General features: G+C 41.0%; 1 protein-coding gene across 4 annotated transcripts in view; it reads right to left on the reverse strand.

The window, feature by feature from the left end:
* Positions 1-16,133, reverse strand: part of ITGB3BP (integrin subunit beta 3 binding protein) — a 19,102-nt gene continuing 2,969 nt past the window's right edge. The window contains exons 1-8 of one of the 4 annotated variants that reach the window (XM_086841590.1): positions 15,560-15,722; positions 15,051-15,093; positions 12,229-12,367; positions 10,254-10,323; positions 9,438-9,516; positions 8,611-8,704; positions 7,452-7,511; positions 1-1,349 (exon numbers count right to left, since the gene is read on the reverse strand). In XM_086841590.1, the coding sequence (XP_086697716.1) occupies positions 1,237-1,349; positions 7,452-7,511; positions 8,611-8,704; positions 9,438-9,516; positions 10,254-10,323; positions 12,229-12,367; positions 15,051-15,068 (573 nt within the window). In that variant the 5' untranslated portion in view covers positions 15,069-15,093; positions 15,560-15,722 and the 3' untranslated portion in view covers positions 1-1,236. Of the gene's footprint in view, positions 1,350-7,451; positions 7,512-8,610; positions 8,705-9,437; positions 9,517-10,253; positions 10,327-12,228; positions 12,368-15,050; positions 15,094-15,559; positions 15,723-16,133 lie in introns of those variants that run through there. The other 3 variants (XM_086841588.1, XM_086841586.1, XM_086841587.1) reach the window with 3 other exon arrangements.

Here is a 16,133-nt window from a genome sequence, read left to right on the forward strand (position 1 = left end):
TGAAGTGCAAAACCATTTTTATTAATTGAAAACTCCCAAAGCTTGAGCGTGTGTGTGTTCAGCCACACCCTGAACACATTCATCATGCTGCTGCTCAGAATTTAGTTGTAAAAATCAGTTTATTTGAGGATGGGACTTTGCAGTGGTAGAAAGGACATTCAAGTGTTTGTGTTTGTGCTGGACTTTGATAAGAACAAATAATTTTACTGCACTTTTGCAGCCTAATTACAACGATTTGAGGGAATTCACTTGGCTGGAAGGGTGAGGCTGAGGAGAAGGAAAAAGAAAAGCAGCTGTTTTATAAAAAGAGTTGGTTTATATAAAATAACTCTGCTCCTACAGCATTAAATGCCAAAACTAAACTCCAATGTTGACCTAAAAGCAAATGTTACCAGAGCCCTGTGTGTTAATGCTGGGTTGGAGGCTGAGGCCTTTTTATCCTGGGGCTGGGGTTGACTTTAGAGGAGCCCTCATGTGGATGACAAATCTGTTCCCAACCGTGGCAGCACCACCAGGGAAAGCATTTGCAAACAAAACACATCCAGGGTCGGAATAATTCATTCCTGGCACTGCAGAGCTCCCTCCAGAAGCCCCAGTTGATTTCCACACAGCACCAGCCCCACTGGCACAGGGCTGTGCAGCACCCAGGGTGGATTATTTACATTGAGATTATCTGGTTGTGCACATTGTTAAGTTGAAATAGATGCCAGAAATGTTATCTGGACGTGCACCTGCCCGGCGCAGCGAGCGCTCCCCAGCTGGGATTTGCTGGGGAGATTGGTTTACACTCAGTTCTTCACTCCTTTTAAGTCCAGTCCAGCAGATGGAGAAGTTTGGGTTGATGTGGAATGCATTTTTCACATAATGCCTGTGGGGAGATGAGGAATGACTAAAATAAATAGCAATTAGACAGCAGCATCATCGTTCATGGGATCTGCTTGGAGTTATGGGTGTGATGTCCAGTAAAACACACAGAGCCTAAGGCAGGGCAGCAGCCCCTCTGCCCAGGGCTGCAGGAACATTTTGGGATGTTTTATGGAACAAGGACAAGTAACCAAAGCAGCAACAAGATGAGAAACAGCACAGAATGTTTTGGTAGGGGAGCAGTTTCTAGAGTTTCTTTGTCACCAACAAACCAGGAACAAATCCCATGTGCACAGGAACAACTGAGTGCCCTCAGGCCCTTGCAGGCTGCAGGACATCCCAGAGTGGCTTACAAGAAGCACCCTGCTCTGGTCACTCTGGCTGTGCCTCGGTGCTGCACAAGGCTGGCAGCAGGCCCAGGGGCTCCTTCCTTCTCTCCAGGAGTGAGGTCAGGAATGCAGAACTCCCAGCAGCCTGGATGTGCCCTGGCAATGAGGAAAACACAGAAATGTATGTTTATATGATAAACAACAGTGGTGTGATGACAGAACTTGTGCAAATCCTGCCTCAAACATGAGTTAAATAAGCTGCTGTTATGGTTAAAGAGCCCAGCACCTCTTTTCCTGGTGAGTGGCTGCACCTGTGTTACATCATTGGCAGTGATTCCAAAGCAGAACTTACTGTGCTACCAGTACCAGAAACTGGTGCTGCTTTTTGCTATTAATAATAAAACAATAAATATGAATCCCCAAGGACTGTGCCAGCAGGGCCCAACCAGGGATTGCAGCAGAGGAACAGCCACCCCTGGATCACTCAGAGCCATCCCTGGATCACTCACAGTCACCCTGGATCACTCACAGTCACCCTGGATCACTCACAGTCACCCTGGATCACTCACAGCCATCCCTGGATCACCCATAGCCATGCCTGGATCACTCACAGTCACCCTGGATCACTCACAGTCACCCTGGATCACTCACAGTCACCCTGGATCACTCACAGCCATCCCTGGATCACTCACAGCCATCCCTGGATCACTCACAGTCACCCTGGATCTCCCACACCTGAGCCCGCAGCCAGGCAGGGCTGGGGGAGGGTGAGCAGGTGGCTGGGAGAAGCAAAGGAAAAGTGTGCAAGGGCAGAAAGGAACTCAGGGAATGAGAACGTGTGGGGAAGGGTCTGGGAGCAGGTGCATGCGAGTGCCAGGGCTGCCAAATGTCCTGCAGCAGATGAGCAGCTCCGCTCCAGCACCCTGAGGGGCTGAAGGGAGAATTCAGAATGATATTGACCATACAAAGGGGGATTTCCAGCAGCTGGAGCCTCTCAGCTGCACACAAACCCAGCTGGGGAGGGCTCCAAACCCCACAGACACGGGGCTGCTGGGACAGGGCCTCCCCAGCTCTCCCCACACAGCACTCAGTGATTCCATGGGGATCTCACACTGCAGGGAGTGACTCCACACCAACACCTGCCCCTGGGCTGGGCAGCGTCACCTGGAGCTGAGCCAGACCGAGCCCAGACCTAAACCAGGACTCACAAGGTTACTCCAGAAAAAGGAATCCAATCCAGCTTGGCCTCAGGTACCACTTTCTAGCTTTAATCCTAATAGACATCATTTGTTTACACAAATTATCACAACAGGAAACTGTCCAATCTTGTATGGCAAGTAACAGGAAAAAGATTCAATTACAAGCTGGTTTATTTGTGCTGAAGGCAATTCCATAAAGGAAAGGACTGATTTCCCTTTCAGGGACTGCAGCATTGGAGTAGATGCTAAGTAAAGAACCCAAACATGCCAAGACCACTGTGCTGAGCTCTGCCCAGCACCCTGAGCTCTCCTAAAAAGCAGAAGCTGCCCAGATTCACAAAAAATACCAGACTCAGCTTTGTTTTCCATGCAAAGAATCATGGAAAGGTTTGGGTTGTGAAGGGACTTTAAAGCCCACACAGTCACACCCCAGGGACGCCTCCCACTATCCCAGGGTGTTCCAGCCTGGCCTTGGGCACTGCCAGGGATCCAGGGGCAGCCCCAGCTGCTCTGGGAATTCTATTCCAGGGCCTGCCCACCCTGCCAGGGAACAATTCCTGCCCAAGATCCCATCCAGCCCTGCCTCACCTCTGAGTGAGATGTTCACAAAAGCCCCTACAACCCTTCTCTCTCTCTCAGGATTTTTCCCTGCAGAGCTCCCGAGTAAGTTCAGCTCCATCAAACCAAAGAGAACATTCAGGGAACTCCTGGATGAGGATGGCAGCTGGAAGAGGGCTCAGGGGAGGGGACCAGAAGGTGCCTGGGCTGTGGCAGAAGGGGTGGCTGGGACAGGTCCAGCCTGTTCCTCTCCTCAGCTCCAATTTTAGGGTTCCCAGGGCCAGCAATGGCTGGAGCCCCCCAGACCTGCTCCAGAGGGTTGGCAGAGCCTCTCCCAGCCCTGGCCCACACAGGCACTACAAGGGCTCAATCTTCCAACTCTCCTTTCCCCTCCAAGTACCCCCAACCATCCTCTCCCAACTTTGACTGCTCTAAAACATTTACAGATCTAAAAAACAGAGAAAAAAAATGTTCACCTGTCAGGTGATATAAAACCAATCTTCTACTAAATGTGCCAGAATAATTTTTCTCCACCTCAACCACAGTTAAAACCTTCAGTCTATTCATTACTGTCTTTTTATAGTATTTTTATTTAATAAAACCTATTAAGACTACCATACAAATCTCTTTACTTATGCTTTTATCTTTTAACTGATCAATTTTTATATTGCTGACATCCCTTCTTCACCATTTGCTCATTTAAAAATTCATAGTATATGAGCTATGTCTCTGGAGAAAACGTCTATAAAATTTGTTACAGCTGGCAAATGTGTATGAGTCAGTGATAGCACATGACTAAATGCTTCACAGAAAATAAAATTTGTTTCTGTAGTAAGCAGAACTGTTTAAATGTTATTTATTTTTATGTTTCAAAGAAAATATATTGTGAAGTGCTGCATTGATTTAATACGCAGCAATGTCTGTGTACACGCTGTACTGGGGAAATTTATGAAACCTTTGCACAACTCCTTTAATTGAATTTTCCAAATCTCTCACCACACACAAATAATCAATATCTTCTGCAGAGAAAACCAGTCAGAATTATTACAGTCTTTCTTTTCAATTTTGTTGTCATCAGCACATACAGAGCACCTGGATATTTGTAATGTCTGGATAGCAAGTTATTTACACCTCTTAAACATATAATTGCTACTAAGTGAGTCCAAACTAATGTTTCTTTTCTTTTTTTATTTAAAATAATTATATTCATGGGAGAAAGCAGTATTTATTCTCATGCAGGAGTTGCTACATGTTGGAAGAACTACAATTCTTTTGAATTTTTCATTAAGCTTAATACTCTAAACTAGATCCACCAGAATTAAAAATTCATAGCTGTTGCATCTCTAAAAAGGCACGTAGGAAAATAGAGTGTAAAAACAAGGGTGAAATCTGTGAATAAATGGGGCTGGCACCTAAATCTAAAATGCAGGTTGACAGTTCTCTGTGTACTTGTCTGGGGCCTCCAGTCATATGTCTCATGTGCATTTCTGGATCTGCCACTACAGTTAATGGCTTAATATTTCATCTGCATAGCCCAGGGTGTTCCATCACTGCAGAGCCTTGGAGCTGCCCCTTCTCCTTCCTTCCATCCCAGAACTCCTCGTGCTGCTGCACCCAGACCCCAGACTCCTTCAGTCTGAGGCTGTTTGTAAAATTCAGGTGTGGGTACAACCCAAGAGCCCCAAATCCTGCTGGGAAGGAGCAGTGGGAGGCTCCCCCAGCTCCTGGGATTCCTCACCTGTGCTGGGAAAAGCAGGCTGGGAACACTGGGCTGAGTGGGATCTGTTCCCTCCCCTCCACTGCGAGGGACTCACACAGCCACAACCTCAAAGCAACAGAATGAGGAGACCTGAGTTCAGATTTAGCCTGAGCAACAACAGCTTTTCATCCCAGGACACAAACTGGGCAATCCCCACTCAGTGAGGAGCTGAGATCAGCCCTGGCCCAGGTGTGATGGTAGGAAACCCTCAGGAGCACAAACAGGGATATTCTTCCACAGGGAACAACGTCAGATCCCTCCAGTGCTAGAATTTTTGCCCAGCCAATTCCCAGACTCACTTTTCCCAGCAAAGGGATAATGGCATTTCTTCCCTGTAAATAAATACAAAGTTGGGTTGAGGAAAATAAATGAGGTTTTAGGTTAGAGTTTGACAGTTGGAAAAATCCACTGCTGTATTCCCCTTTTCCTCAGAAGATCTCCAAGGAGGAGGAAGGAAAGGTGGGGCAGACACCCAGGTACATCTAAAGGCCGACAAATTTGTTACACTTATTTGAGAATGATGTGAAAAATAAACACCCAGCACCAACCACAGCCAAGTGGTTTAGTCTTGAGACACCCAAATTCTGAACTCAAACTGACACAAAGTGGGATAAATGGTGGAATTCTGTATTTTTACCTTTTTACTTGGTTTGAGGAGGAGCTCTGATTATTAAGGAGGTGTTTCTATTTTGTAGTGGTCGTGAAATGGGATTTATATTTTACCATAAATGCAGTTTTCAAAACTGGACTGGCAGGTAGAAACTCAGCTTTGGTCCATGATCTCTCCAGCTTTGCTTTCATCAGTGATTTCAAGTGGCATGGAATAAAATCCATGCAGTTAACCCTGATCCAGTCTCTTGGAAAGCCACCACTACTGTCTCAGAGCACAAACCTCAGCCACTTATGTTCATTCCACCATGAAAGCTGGGAATGTTCAAAACTCCGAGAGGATCAGATTTGCCCCTGGGCTCAGCAGGATGAACATCCCCACAGAAAAGGGAGTGGTTTTTATTTCATCACAGCCTGAAAAGAGTTTTCCACACCACTGCAAGTATTTGATCTCTGGAACACTCCCATGGGCAGCAGCCATGGTTTGTGTCAGTGTTTTGGGGAAGCAAAGTGTCCAGCTGGAGCAGCTTCCCCTTTTAGAACCTTCACTCCTGGAATCTCCAAACCTGTGAAATTTTCCTTTAAAACATGCACATCCCAACCTACACATCCCTTCTCAGCACATTTTGGACTCCCAGCCACTGACTTGATTCATCTCTTGGCAGTTGTTTTACAATTTGCTTACTTTATATTCAAAAATATTTTGTTTACTGTAAATTCAAGTCATGGGCAAACAATGATGCTCTTTTTCCATGCTGGTCACCCAAAATGATAAACTGAGCTCTGCACAATGCTGCCCATTGAGCCAGGAATGTTTTGTATGAACTTGTTTTAAGAGGAGGTTTTTTATGTAAAGTAAATAAATTTCATGCCTCACCATGTGATGATAATGTGACATTCCATCTGGACCAAGCCACAGAACAGTCATAAGTTTTAAGCCTTGCCATAACTAATTAAAAATAATTATGAAAAACCCGCGTCTGAAACTAAAAGGCAAAGAAAAACATCTCCAGATGCTTCTCTTTGATCACAAAGTTCTCTTCCTCTCCTGCTACCACATTTTCAAGACTGCAAAATTGAATTTATTCTTTGTGAAAGCTAAACTGACATTGGAACTTAATCAAAATCGCAGAGGTTCAACTCAGAATTGTCTTTTCCACCCTACCTTCACAAAATATCTCTCATCTAAGCAGCCTGGCTGTGTGTTTGGTGCTGGGGGCTGCTTTCTGGAGCAGGGATGGAGCTCTCAATGTGTGTGTGGTGAGCAGGAAGGAGCAGAGCACAAAGGAAGCAGCGGCTGTTTGCCAGTGCCAGCCCAGGCAGGCAGGCAGGAGGACACAGGGAGCTGTAAATCACCACCTGCACACTGCACAAATCAGCCCAATTCCTTCCAAAGTGCTGTCACTCCTTTCCATTTGCTGCTCATCTGCTGCGGCCCAGCAAATCTAAGCTTGATCAATTTTCTGTCCTTTAAGAGAATTCCCCACAGCAGAGATGCCACCACTGCTCCTGATTTTGGGTTTGTTCTGCTCTCAGATTTGAAGTGTGAAGATAACAGAAATATCAGAATACCCTGGAGGATGGTTGTTGATTTTACTGAGTGTGAGGGAATTAAACTGTCCTCTGTGTGTCCCCTTCCTTCCTGCCAAGGCACCAAAGCAGCTGGGGATGAAACATCACCAGCTCCAAATATGTTCACAGCACTGGTTATGAAGAAACCTCAGAGCTGGGATTTCCAAGCCCTCTGGAATGGGTGAAATATCCCCCAAAAAATACAGAGTCGGAAAGGTTTTTCTGCAAGACTGATACTGAAAACACAGTGGGAGGGAGGAGAATGAGGAAGAACAAGGATAATTGGGATATACAAAAAGTATGGAAAGTCTTCTGGACCATGCCACAAGTGCAAGGCCATGAATGATTCCTTCTCCTTGTATGGGGAAATATCCAATACAATGAAAATAGCATCAAATATTCAATTTACATTTGCAGACTATTCAGAGGAAACACATTTGATTATCACTGTTTCCATATCCTAAAGGTTACCCAACTTATTTCAAGTGAAAAGAACTGAAAAGAAATCAAGCAAAAGGAATCAAAACATTTGTTATACAGGAGTCATGAAGAGTTTCTTACCTCGGGCAGGGACTTTTCCATGGTTTGCTTTCAACAGCTGCAGTTTTTCTGCTTGACTCACTAGTGAGGAAATAAATCCAAAATCAACAAATGTTGCCCCAGAGCTTTCAAAGAAAATAATACCTCTGCTGCCTCCTTCACTTTCAAAGCATTTCAAGGAAGAAAAAACCCTCTTGCCTATGTAACTGTGCTCAAAAAAAATTACCAAAAAATGTCAAAATTCAGTGAATTCTGACAAGTTGTGTTTCCAAGCTTCATCCCACATTTTGTTCCTATTTTTCTTTCTTCTGGTGCTGAGGTGGTTCCTAATTCAGAAATGGGGGAAAGATGTTGCTTTCCCAAGGAGCTGAGGGGAAGAGTGGACCCAGGAGTGGCAGCAAGAGGTCTGAGCTGTCCTTTGGGCTGTCTGTCTGTCTGTCCCACCCCGATGGAAACCCAGACTGTTCCCAGGTAACTCCATCCTGTCTCAGGAAGGATCTGGCATTACAGTGGGAACAGAGCAGTGCATGTCCATGCAGAAGGAAAATGGAATGAGATTTGGAATACAGGTCAGGGAAGAAATGGTAATTTAAATACCAGCATGTGATGCATCGATTCCACTGTTTGGGAAGAAAATTTCCCTGGTACCCGTGGCTTTACTGTCCACCTGTTCCCAACTGCAAAAAGCAGCAGTCCAGGCACTCCAGGTTTGCTTTCTGGGTTCCTCTGGAAAAGTATTCCAGATGTGGCAGCTGTGAAGTGCCCTTATCCCAACACAACAAGCATCTGGAACGTCCATCATTTCAAGACACATGAATAGCGATTTTTAAAGCCTGGAAATTTATATTCAGCCTAATCCTGCAGCCAGGCAAACAAACAAACAAACCAACTTCCTCGGAAGGAGAGAAGAAAGGCCAAGCAATCCAAGTGCAAACGTTTATCCTAATCCTCACCTAACTACCCACTAAGTATCTAACTATTTACTGACCATTTCCATGAGAAAAGGTGTTGCTTTTCCAGGTTTTCCCTCCCCAGTGTGCCTGGCTTTTATGTCCCTCCCTGGCTGGATGCACAGGGACACTTGAGGTGCATTTTTCCTGAGTCCTGGGGAGTACCGGAGGGAGTGATCCCTGGTAAATGTTCCAAAGGGATAAATGAATGTACTGAAGCCTCTCCTCACCCAGCGCTTGGGTTTTCTGCAGTTCAGCACTCAGGACACAGGACGACTGTGAGACTCCGAGGATATTTTCCAGCTCTCTACTGCCCTCCAAAGCCTGGAAAATAACAATTAAAGTCATTGTTAAATCCCATTCTCACTATCTACACCATGTCTACAACATACCAAAACCAATTTGGAAATTATTCATAAGTTTGAAATTCTTCCTTTTTTAAATAAACATTGCAATTAAAATATTTTCAATTAGTATCACTGTTCGTTGTTTTGTTTGTTTTTTATTTTAATAAAACCTTGTCCACGTGAAATAAATCAGCACAGTCGTCTGAGTACACTGAATTATTTCTCAGCTATTGATGTACAGCAATGAACCTTGTGCTAAATTTAGTCAGGAAACAAAATGGGAATAAAAGAGAGCAGTGATTTGCATTTTAACATGTATTGGACTATTAAATAATGATACTTTAGTGGCAAATTAAATGGTACAATCACTTCAACACAAAAGGATGTTTAATCTTCAAAGACATAAAAATCTATGCAGTTAATTCATATTTTGAGTTATAAATAATAATTGAAAACTGCTTCATATTGGTTTTATTTGTGTACAAATTAAAAACGGAGGACATGGAAAAGCAACTCTTCTAGTTTAAAAAAATCCAATAAATTTTGAGGTTTTTTGCATTTTCTGGATTTCCAAGTCCAGCTTGGCTGGTTTCAAGTCTTTTATTTGTTTCCCTACCCCTTCAAACTCAAATCTTGCATATAAAATCCTAATTTTGCTTTCAAATCCTATATTAGTGGTAGCTCAAAAGACAAATCAGTGTAAACCAGACCTTCAGGCTTGTCAGATTTGCTCTTAGTTTCAGGATTCTGGGCAAGGAATTTCTCACTTGGGACTGCAGTTGAAGGAACCTGTGTAAAAAAGGTAAAACAATTCCAGTTATCCACATCCCCACTCACTGAAAAATCCATGTTTGCAATGTTTGTCAGAGTTTTTTCTCATTGGAATGGGGATGGATCCAGTTCAGCTGTGAGGATTTAAATCAGTGTCCTGGCCAATGGATTTTCATCTGTAAAATTGAGTGTATGGAAGTTCACATGAATATTAAGTGTAGGTGTTGGTTTAGACATGTTTTTATTTGAATGTCACTGCAGGTCTCCTGCAAGCCTTTTAAAAACATTCTGAATTATTGAATGCAAACATTTCCATGTCAATGAGGCCTCTAATTACTCCAATTGTTCTGTAATTCCAGGTTCCTGTCACTAAGAAATGAGGCTGGATGTGTTGACCAAGGGATTCACTGAATCACAAAAAAACCCCCAATTAATCAATTTACAGTTTTACATCTGTATAATGTTAATATTTTATTTTCTGCTGTTTAAATGTTACCCAAACTATTCTGTCCAGCTCCATCACTTGGAAGACTCTATCCTACACTGAAGGAATTTCAGCCTAATGATGTGGGAAAACATCCAGGCAAAAACCCCAGGAAACAAATTGTGAGTTCAAGTACAGTAATGAAAAGGAAGAGCTACAACTTCAAACATAGTATTTAGGTGAATAAACATCACAATTATTGTCTGCTGGTGAAAAAGAGATGCAATCACAGCCCTGCAGCCATAAGAAACTTCAAACTGAATCCACTTACGCATCGTGCTTTGTTTGAGGCTGCCCTCTCCTGGATAATCCACTCCTGGAATCTTTCTGCTCATTCCCATCTCCTCGGAGGGTCACAAGGAAGAAGAGACACAATAAAGATAAAAATCAGACGTGGAGTATTTGAAGTAGCTGAAGAAGGTGTTAGTGTGAACTTTGAGTGCTGAACGATTTTTTGGGAAGAGGAAAAACCCCAAAGCTCACTCAGAAAGCAGGATTTGGAACAGACCACACTAAATTCCAATTTACACTTTGGGAATTTGACCTCTCCTCAGTTTCTGGAAACCTTGGGATTACAGCATTAATATCTGGAAGTTGGAATCATCCTGGCAGATATTTACTGTGTCCTTTCAGGAGTTTTTTATCCTATTAACTGCAGATTAACATCGAGCATTATCCTGAAAATGCTGGGATGATTGAGCTATGAAATTCCCATTTCCCTTTATAAAAACTGCCTGGCTCCAAGTCCATTTTCTAAACAACCACAAAGATACTGGGAATTGCTTCCAAAGGCTCCAAATGGGCTCTACTGACAATATAATATTCCAGTCTGGCATATGATGGATGGGGCAGGATAAATATGACCTCTGACCACAAAAGACACCCTGAATTTACATGATTTCTTCAATTCCCACAGGAATCAGGTCAGAACAAAACCAGATTAAAATTTTAGCTTGTCTATCAATACTTACTCCAGCAATAAAAAAGTCACACCTGACTATCAGGAATGATTTAATTGTGCCTGAAGTTGAAGACATCACAAAATGTGGGGATTTTGTAAATTCACCTTTAAGTGAAAGATTTGGAATTTACCATGGGCTTAACAAATGTACAGATCTCAGACAGACCCTGTGCAATGAGGAGCTTTCCACATTTCAGTGTAATAAATCTCCTTCCTGCCATCAGACTAAAAAAAAAGAGACCACACTCAGCATTAAACACTTTGATTTCTTCTTGTTAGATCTAAATTATTACATACAAGTCTCAGCACTCAAGGATAAATTAACTTTTAATTTTAATATTTTGTAAAACATTTAGAAACACTTCAGAATGACAAAGTGCTATAAAAGTTTAAGCTTTATGATACAGTAGCTAAAAGTCAAGACCCTCAAAGATTTAATTTTAAATCTAAGTAGTCAATAGAACATGGACTTAAATCAGTCATCAATTATCAAAGAGGTCATACTTTTAGACCAGTACTCTGGATTTTTAGGAGCAGAAATTTAAATGGACAACCTGGAATTTAAATATTACACACCACCATTTTGTAGCCAAATTCAAAATCAGACAGGGGATTTTTTCTTAATAACTAAAATCATTGAACAAGGAATTTGCTAGCAAGGAAAGTGATGCATTTATTATTATTATTATTATTATTATTATTATTATTATTATTATTATTATTATAATATCTTTTCTAGGAGTTGTACTGCAAGGAAATAAAAGCTCTACAGGGAAAGATGACAAAAGGTCCCTCTGTATTCTTCTTTTTAAAATAAAAAATTTACAGCAGGTGATCTTAACACTTAAAGAGTTAAATGCTTGAACACAGGGTTCCTTAACACTTAGAGGCCACAACCACAATATTTTTAATACAGTCATAAAAGCAGCTCAGCCTACTGAAAATCTGCTTCTTGAGTAGTCAGAGTCAAAAACTGTGACTGTGTAATTAAGTGAACATTTATCCTAAAGTGAACTGGAAATAATACAATTATAATCTTACAAAGGTGTATTTTCTGAGAGCTGCTGACAGTCAGTGCTATGTTAATTAAAAATTCTTTCACTCAGTTGTTTTAGAAACACCCCCAAGCTTTACTCTGAAAAAAATTCAAGCTTTAAGACCCAACATTGGCTTTTCCAGAAGAGATTCTTCAAGAGGAAAAAGAAATCAAACATAGAAGATGGGAGAGAAGTCCCTAAATCCAGCCAAAAACCAGGAAAATGGAAAGATGGAATGCTCAGCTCACCCTCTGCTGGGTCATTCCTGGGATTTTCTGCCCCGTGGTTGGTGGGAGAGGAGAAGGGGCTGATCTGGCGAGTGCCTGTGGTGGGGGAGAAGGAGCTCAGATTGTTCCTTTTGGCCTTCTGGGGGGTTGCATCAGGTGCCTGAAACAGAGAAAAGTACAAAAATCATCCAGATGAATAATGAATATTGACAAAACCTCTCTGAACTTTTACTACCTAAGATATTTCTAAGTAATTCCTGGCTTTATGTATTCCCATTATGGAAAGCCCATGTTAAATGCTGTGGTGGGGTGACTTTGTGTTCATTGAGCTTCTCTGTCACTCCCTCTCCTCAATAAAATTAGACTCTAAAAGAGAAAAAATCCTTTCAAACACTTTGTCTCCCAGTTTCCATAAAGAAAAAGTATGTGTTTTCCAGGGATTTAGGTATTCTGGCATGATCATCTCGATGGTTGGGTTTTTTTTAGAGCAGTCAAACTGAGTTTTTATTTTTCTTCCAGTAATGAGAATTTAAGACACAAATATTTTTAGATTTGAATTGTACCAAAAGTTATTTCTAAAAATTTTTTTAAACAAGTGATAATTTAAAAAATCCAAAGTGAGTCTCTTAAATCCAAAATTTTGTCTGTGGTTCAGGGTTTCAATATGTCTAATGATGTAAGAAGAATTATTTAATGGTGTTGAAGAATTTGTGCAGTTTTCAGAAGAATTCTGCAATGCTGGAATATGAACTGGGATTATCTGGGACATGCTCTAGCATGGATGCTGAATTGCAAGGATGAGAAACTGGGATTTTCTGCACATTTCATGTACAGAAATAATAAAAAAAACACCCAAACTTTTACTCTACAACCCACAAGAGTGTTATTGCTGGTCACAGTAGCGGGATTTACAGCAGATTTTAAAGATTTAATTTGCTGCCCACTTGCCTCTACCTTGTTTTAGTCTCAAATACCTTAAATAATTTCACACCTCTCATTTACGCTCTTAAACTAGGCCTGATGGAAACCCTCACTCTCTCTTGCCACATTCAAGCAGGTTAAAGAAATGTTTCCAATCATCTTTAAATGAAATATTAATTGTAGTATCAATGCAAATTTAGGGGTTAATATGTCATCTAATCTCCTTTTCAACAGGGAGAATCTCCAAACCTTTCAGACTATTTTTCCTGCTTGAACAGCATTCACCTCACCCATTTCTGGATACAGATAAGGTTACGTTAAACAAAATTCCTGCAGCACTTACAAGGACAGTTTTTATTTGTCATTAAGATTTTCTCTTCCAGGAAGAAGAATTTTACTCCAGTTATGCAATTTTTTAACAATACCACACTAAGATGCCAAAAAGCTAAAAATACGCATTCCTGATCTGCTTAGCTCATGAATATTTTGATCCATGGAATGAGGAACTCTTGATAAAAACAGGGAAGGATTCAACAGCAAAGATTAAACACATATTTCACCCAAACTATGAGTTTACTACTTTCTGTTCCTTCTTTCCTTCTATAAAGTAATTTAATTTAAATCTTTGACATGCATCTATTAGAGATATTGTATGAACTAAAAATCAGTGCAAAGCCACATCACTGAGCCTCCACTAAATGTTTCAATATTCAGATGGGCTTTTCTTCAGCTTTTTGCTGCACAAGAACCTGACTGCAGGTAAGCATTGAGTAACTCTTTTTATCTCGTGGGAAGGGATGGCTTTAGGGGAGGAAAAGCATTCCCTGGAATTTCAGCTGGACCACTTGTCTACAAAAATGTTACTTCAGCCCAAGAAACAGATGCAAAATTACAGTCACAGCTGCATTCTGAGAAGAACAAGTTGGGTAATGGTACACTAAGCTGCTAATTAAACTGCTAATGATTTTGCTTTAATGCCACTGTGGTGTTTTGCCACCTCTGTTGAAGTTTTAAAAAAATAAGTATCTAGAAATTTTTTAAATGGCCAATTTCTACCTTGCTCAATACCAGTGAGGCCTCCAAATATGTGCTGCATATACAGAAACCTCTTCCAAACGACCCAGGCTTGGAGATTTATTGGGAGCTCGTTTTGCTGACCAGTTCTTTCTCTCTGTACTTTTCCAAAATCTTCCTTCCTTTCCACCCTGCCATCCTCCCCAGCTCCTGTGCACTGCTGGCTGCAGCAACAGCCACTGTGGGAGAGAATAAACTGACATATGTCACGACATGCTGGTGGCTGGGAGGATGCTGGAGCTGCATTTACAACAAACAACAGCACCAGTACAATTTTATTTTTATTGTGATAACTGCGGTGAAATTGATGGCAGCGTTAGGAGTTTATTGTTTCATTATGCCAGATTAGCTGAGGGAGGTAATTACAGCCCTGACATGAACATGCCTTTAATGTTTTCATTTCAATTTTGCAGTTTCTAATATGCAGATTACAGCATTATCATAATTCCATATTGTCACATGTACAATTACATGGCAGAACGTTTGCTTCCCAGGATAATGGAGCTAATTTCTAATAAATGATTTCACCAAGGATCTTAACTCATTCAGCTCTTGGGTAAATAGTGATGGCAATAACAATATGCACATTTTTCAAGTGATTCATGCAGATGTACATTACTTAACGCCAGGCAGTTCTGTGACAAATGAAATACAATCAATTTTATACTAATATTTGCAGCAGTAATTTTGTGCTTTAAGATTTGCCCAGACAACATCCAATCTGTAACAACATAAAGGCAGCTAAAATGAAATACACTGTTTATACCCACATTTATTTTTGCACACAGATATATATACATATATATTTATACAGCCCAGATGGCTCCAGACACCAAAAAAATACTTACATCATCTTTTCTAACCATGTCCAAATTTAATGCTCTCTTAACCCTGCAAGAGAAAAATAGGGACAGGTTTTATGGTCATGTAAACACAAAGATTTCTGTTAGTAAGGTCAATAATTGATAATGTTAAAGATAGTTTTCTTTTCTGGTTTCATATTTACTGATGGCATCCAAAGCAAATCCATTCTCTGGACGAAGAATGTTGCTTGTTTAGAAGGATAAAGTGTTTGCCTAAGGAAATCTGATTCTCCATTTTATACCAGAGATAAAATCAAGGCACTGAAGTAAAATCATGCTGAGTATTTATCTTTTCTCCAAGACTATAAACAACAAAACCCCCCTCAAAGCATTTCCATTTACATACCTTCTGAGCAAGGCTTGGAATTATTTTGCCATTAGTCGAAATAATGTTTAAGACATTTAAGACACAGGTACAGGCAAGGTGAAAAAAGTAGTTTTCCTCATCATTTTAGCTCTTAACATGATTCAGTGCTACCAGACTATGACTTAACTGGGGAACAGATGCTCTATGTCTTTACAGGTCCCCAAACCATAAGAAACTGTTTGCTTCCCTTCTTCCCTCTCCTGATTCAGGAACATGCCAAGCTCTCTCTGCAAAATCTGCTCCTCTGAACTGGATGCCCAGCTGTTAATGGCAACACTGGAAGAAGAAAGCTGAATATTTATAATACTTTATATGGTACAGCTGTCTGCTAAAGAGCAGTCATCAAAATTTTATTGAATGCAGGCAAAATGCTCCAAGGAAAGAAAGGTCAACATAAATTAAGACTATTTTTCCCAGAGACAACCGAAACTTTTTAAGCACGTTCCTAAATCTTAACAATAGTTTAAAGCATGATGTAAAACAATGAGGGAAAAAAAAAATCTTTGTAAGAACAGTTCCCAAGAAACATATATATTACACTGAATTAAACAAGGTTTGGAATATACATCATATTTCAAGAACTTAGTTCAGTTTTCATCTTAGAAAAAGAATGTTTTGCCTTGTAAGGAATTTAGATGACCTCATTCCAAACATATCCTTTTCAAATTTATGTTGCTATTCCAAAACTGTAAATTAAAGGA

Source organism: Cyanistes caeruleus, chromosome 9 (assembly GCF_971803275.1).
Source record: "Cyanistes caeruleus chromosome 9, bCyaCae1.hap1.1, whole genome shotgun sequence".
NCBI lineage: Eukaryota > Metazoa > Chordata > Aves > Passeriformes > Paridae > Cyanistes > Cyanistes caeruleus.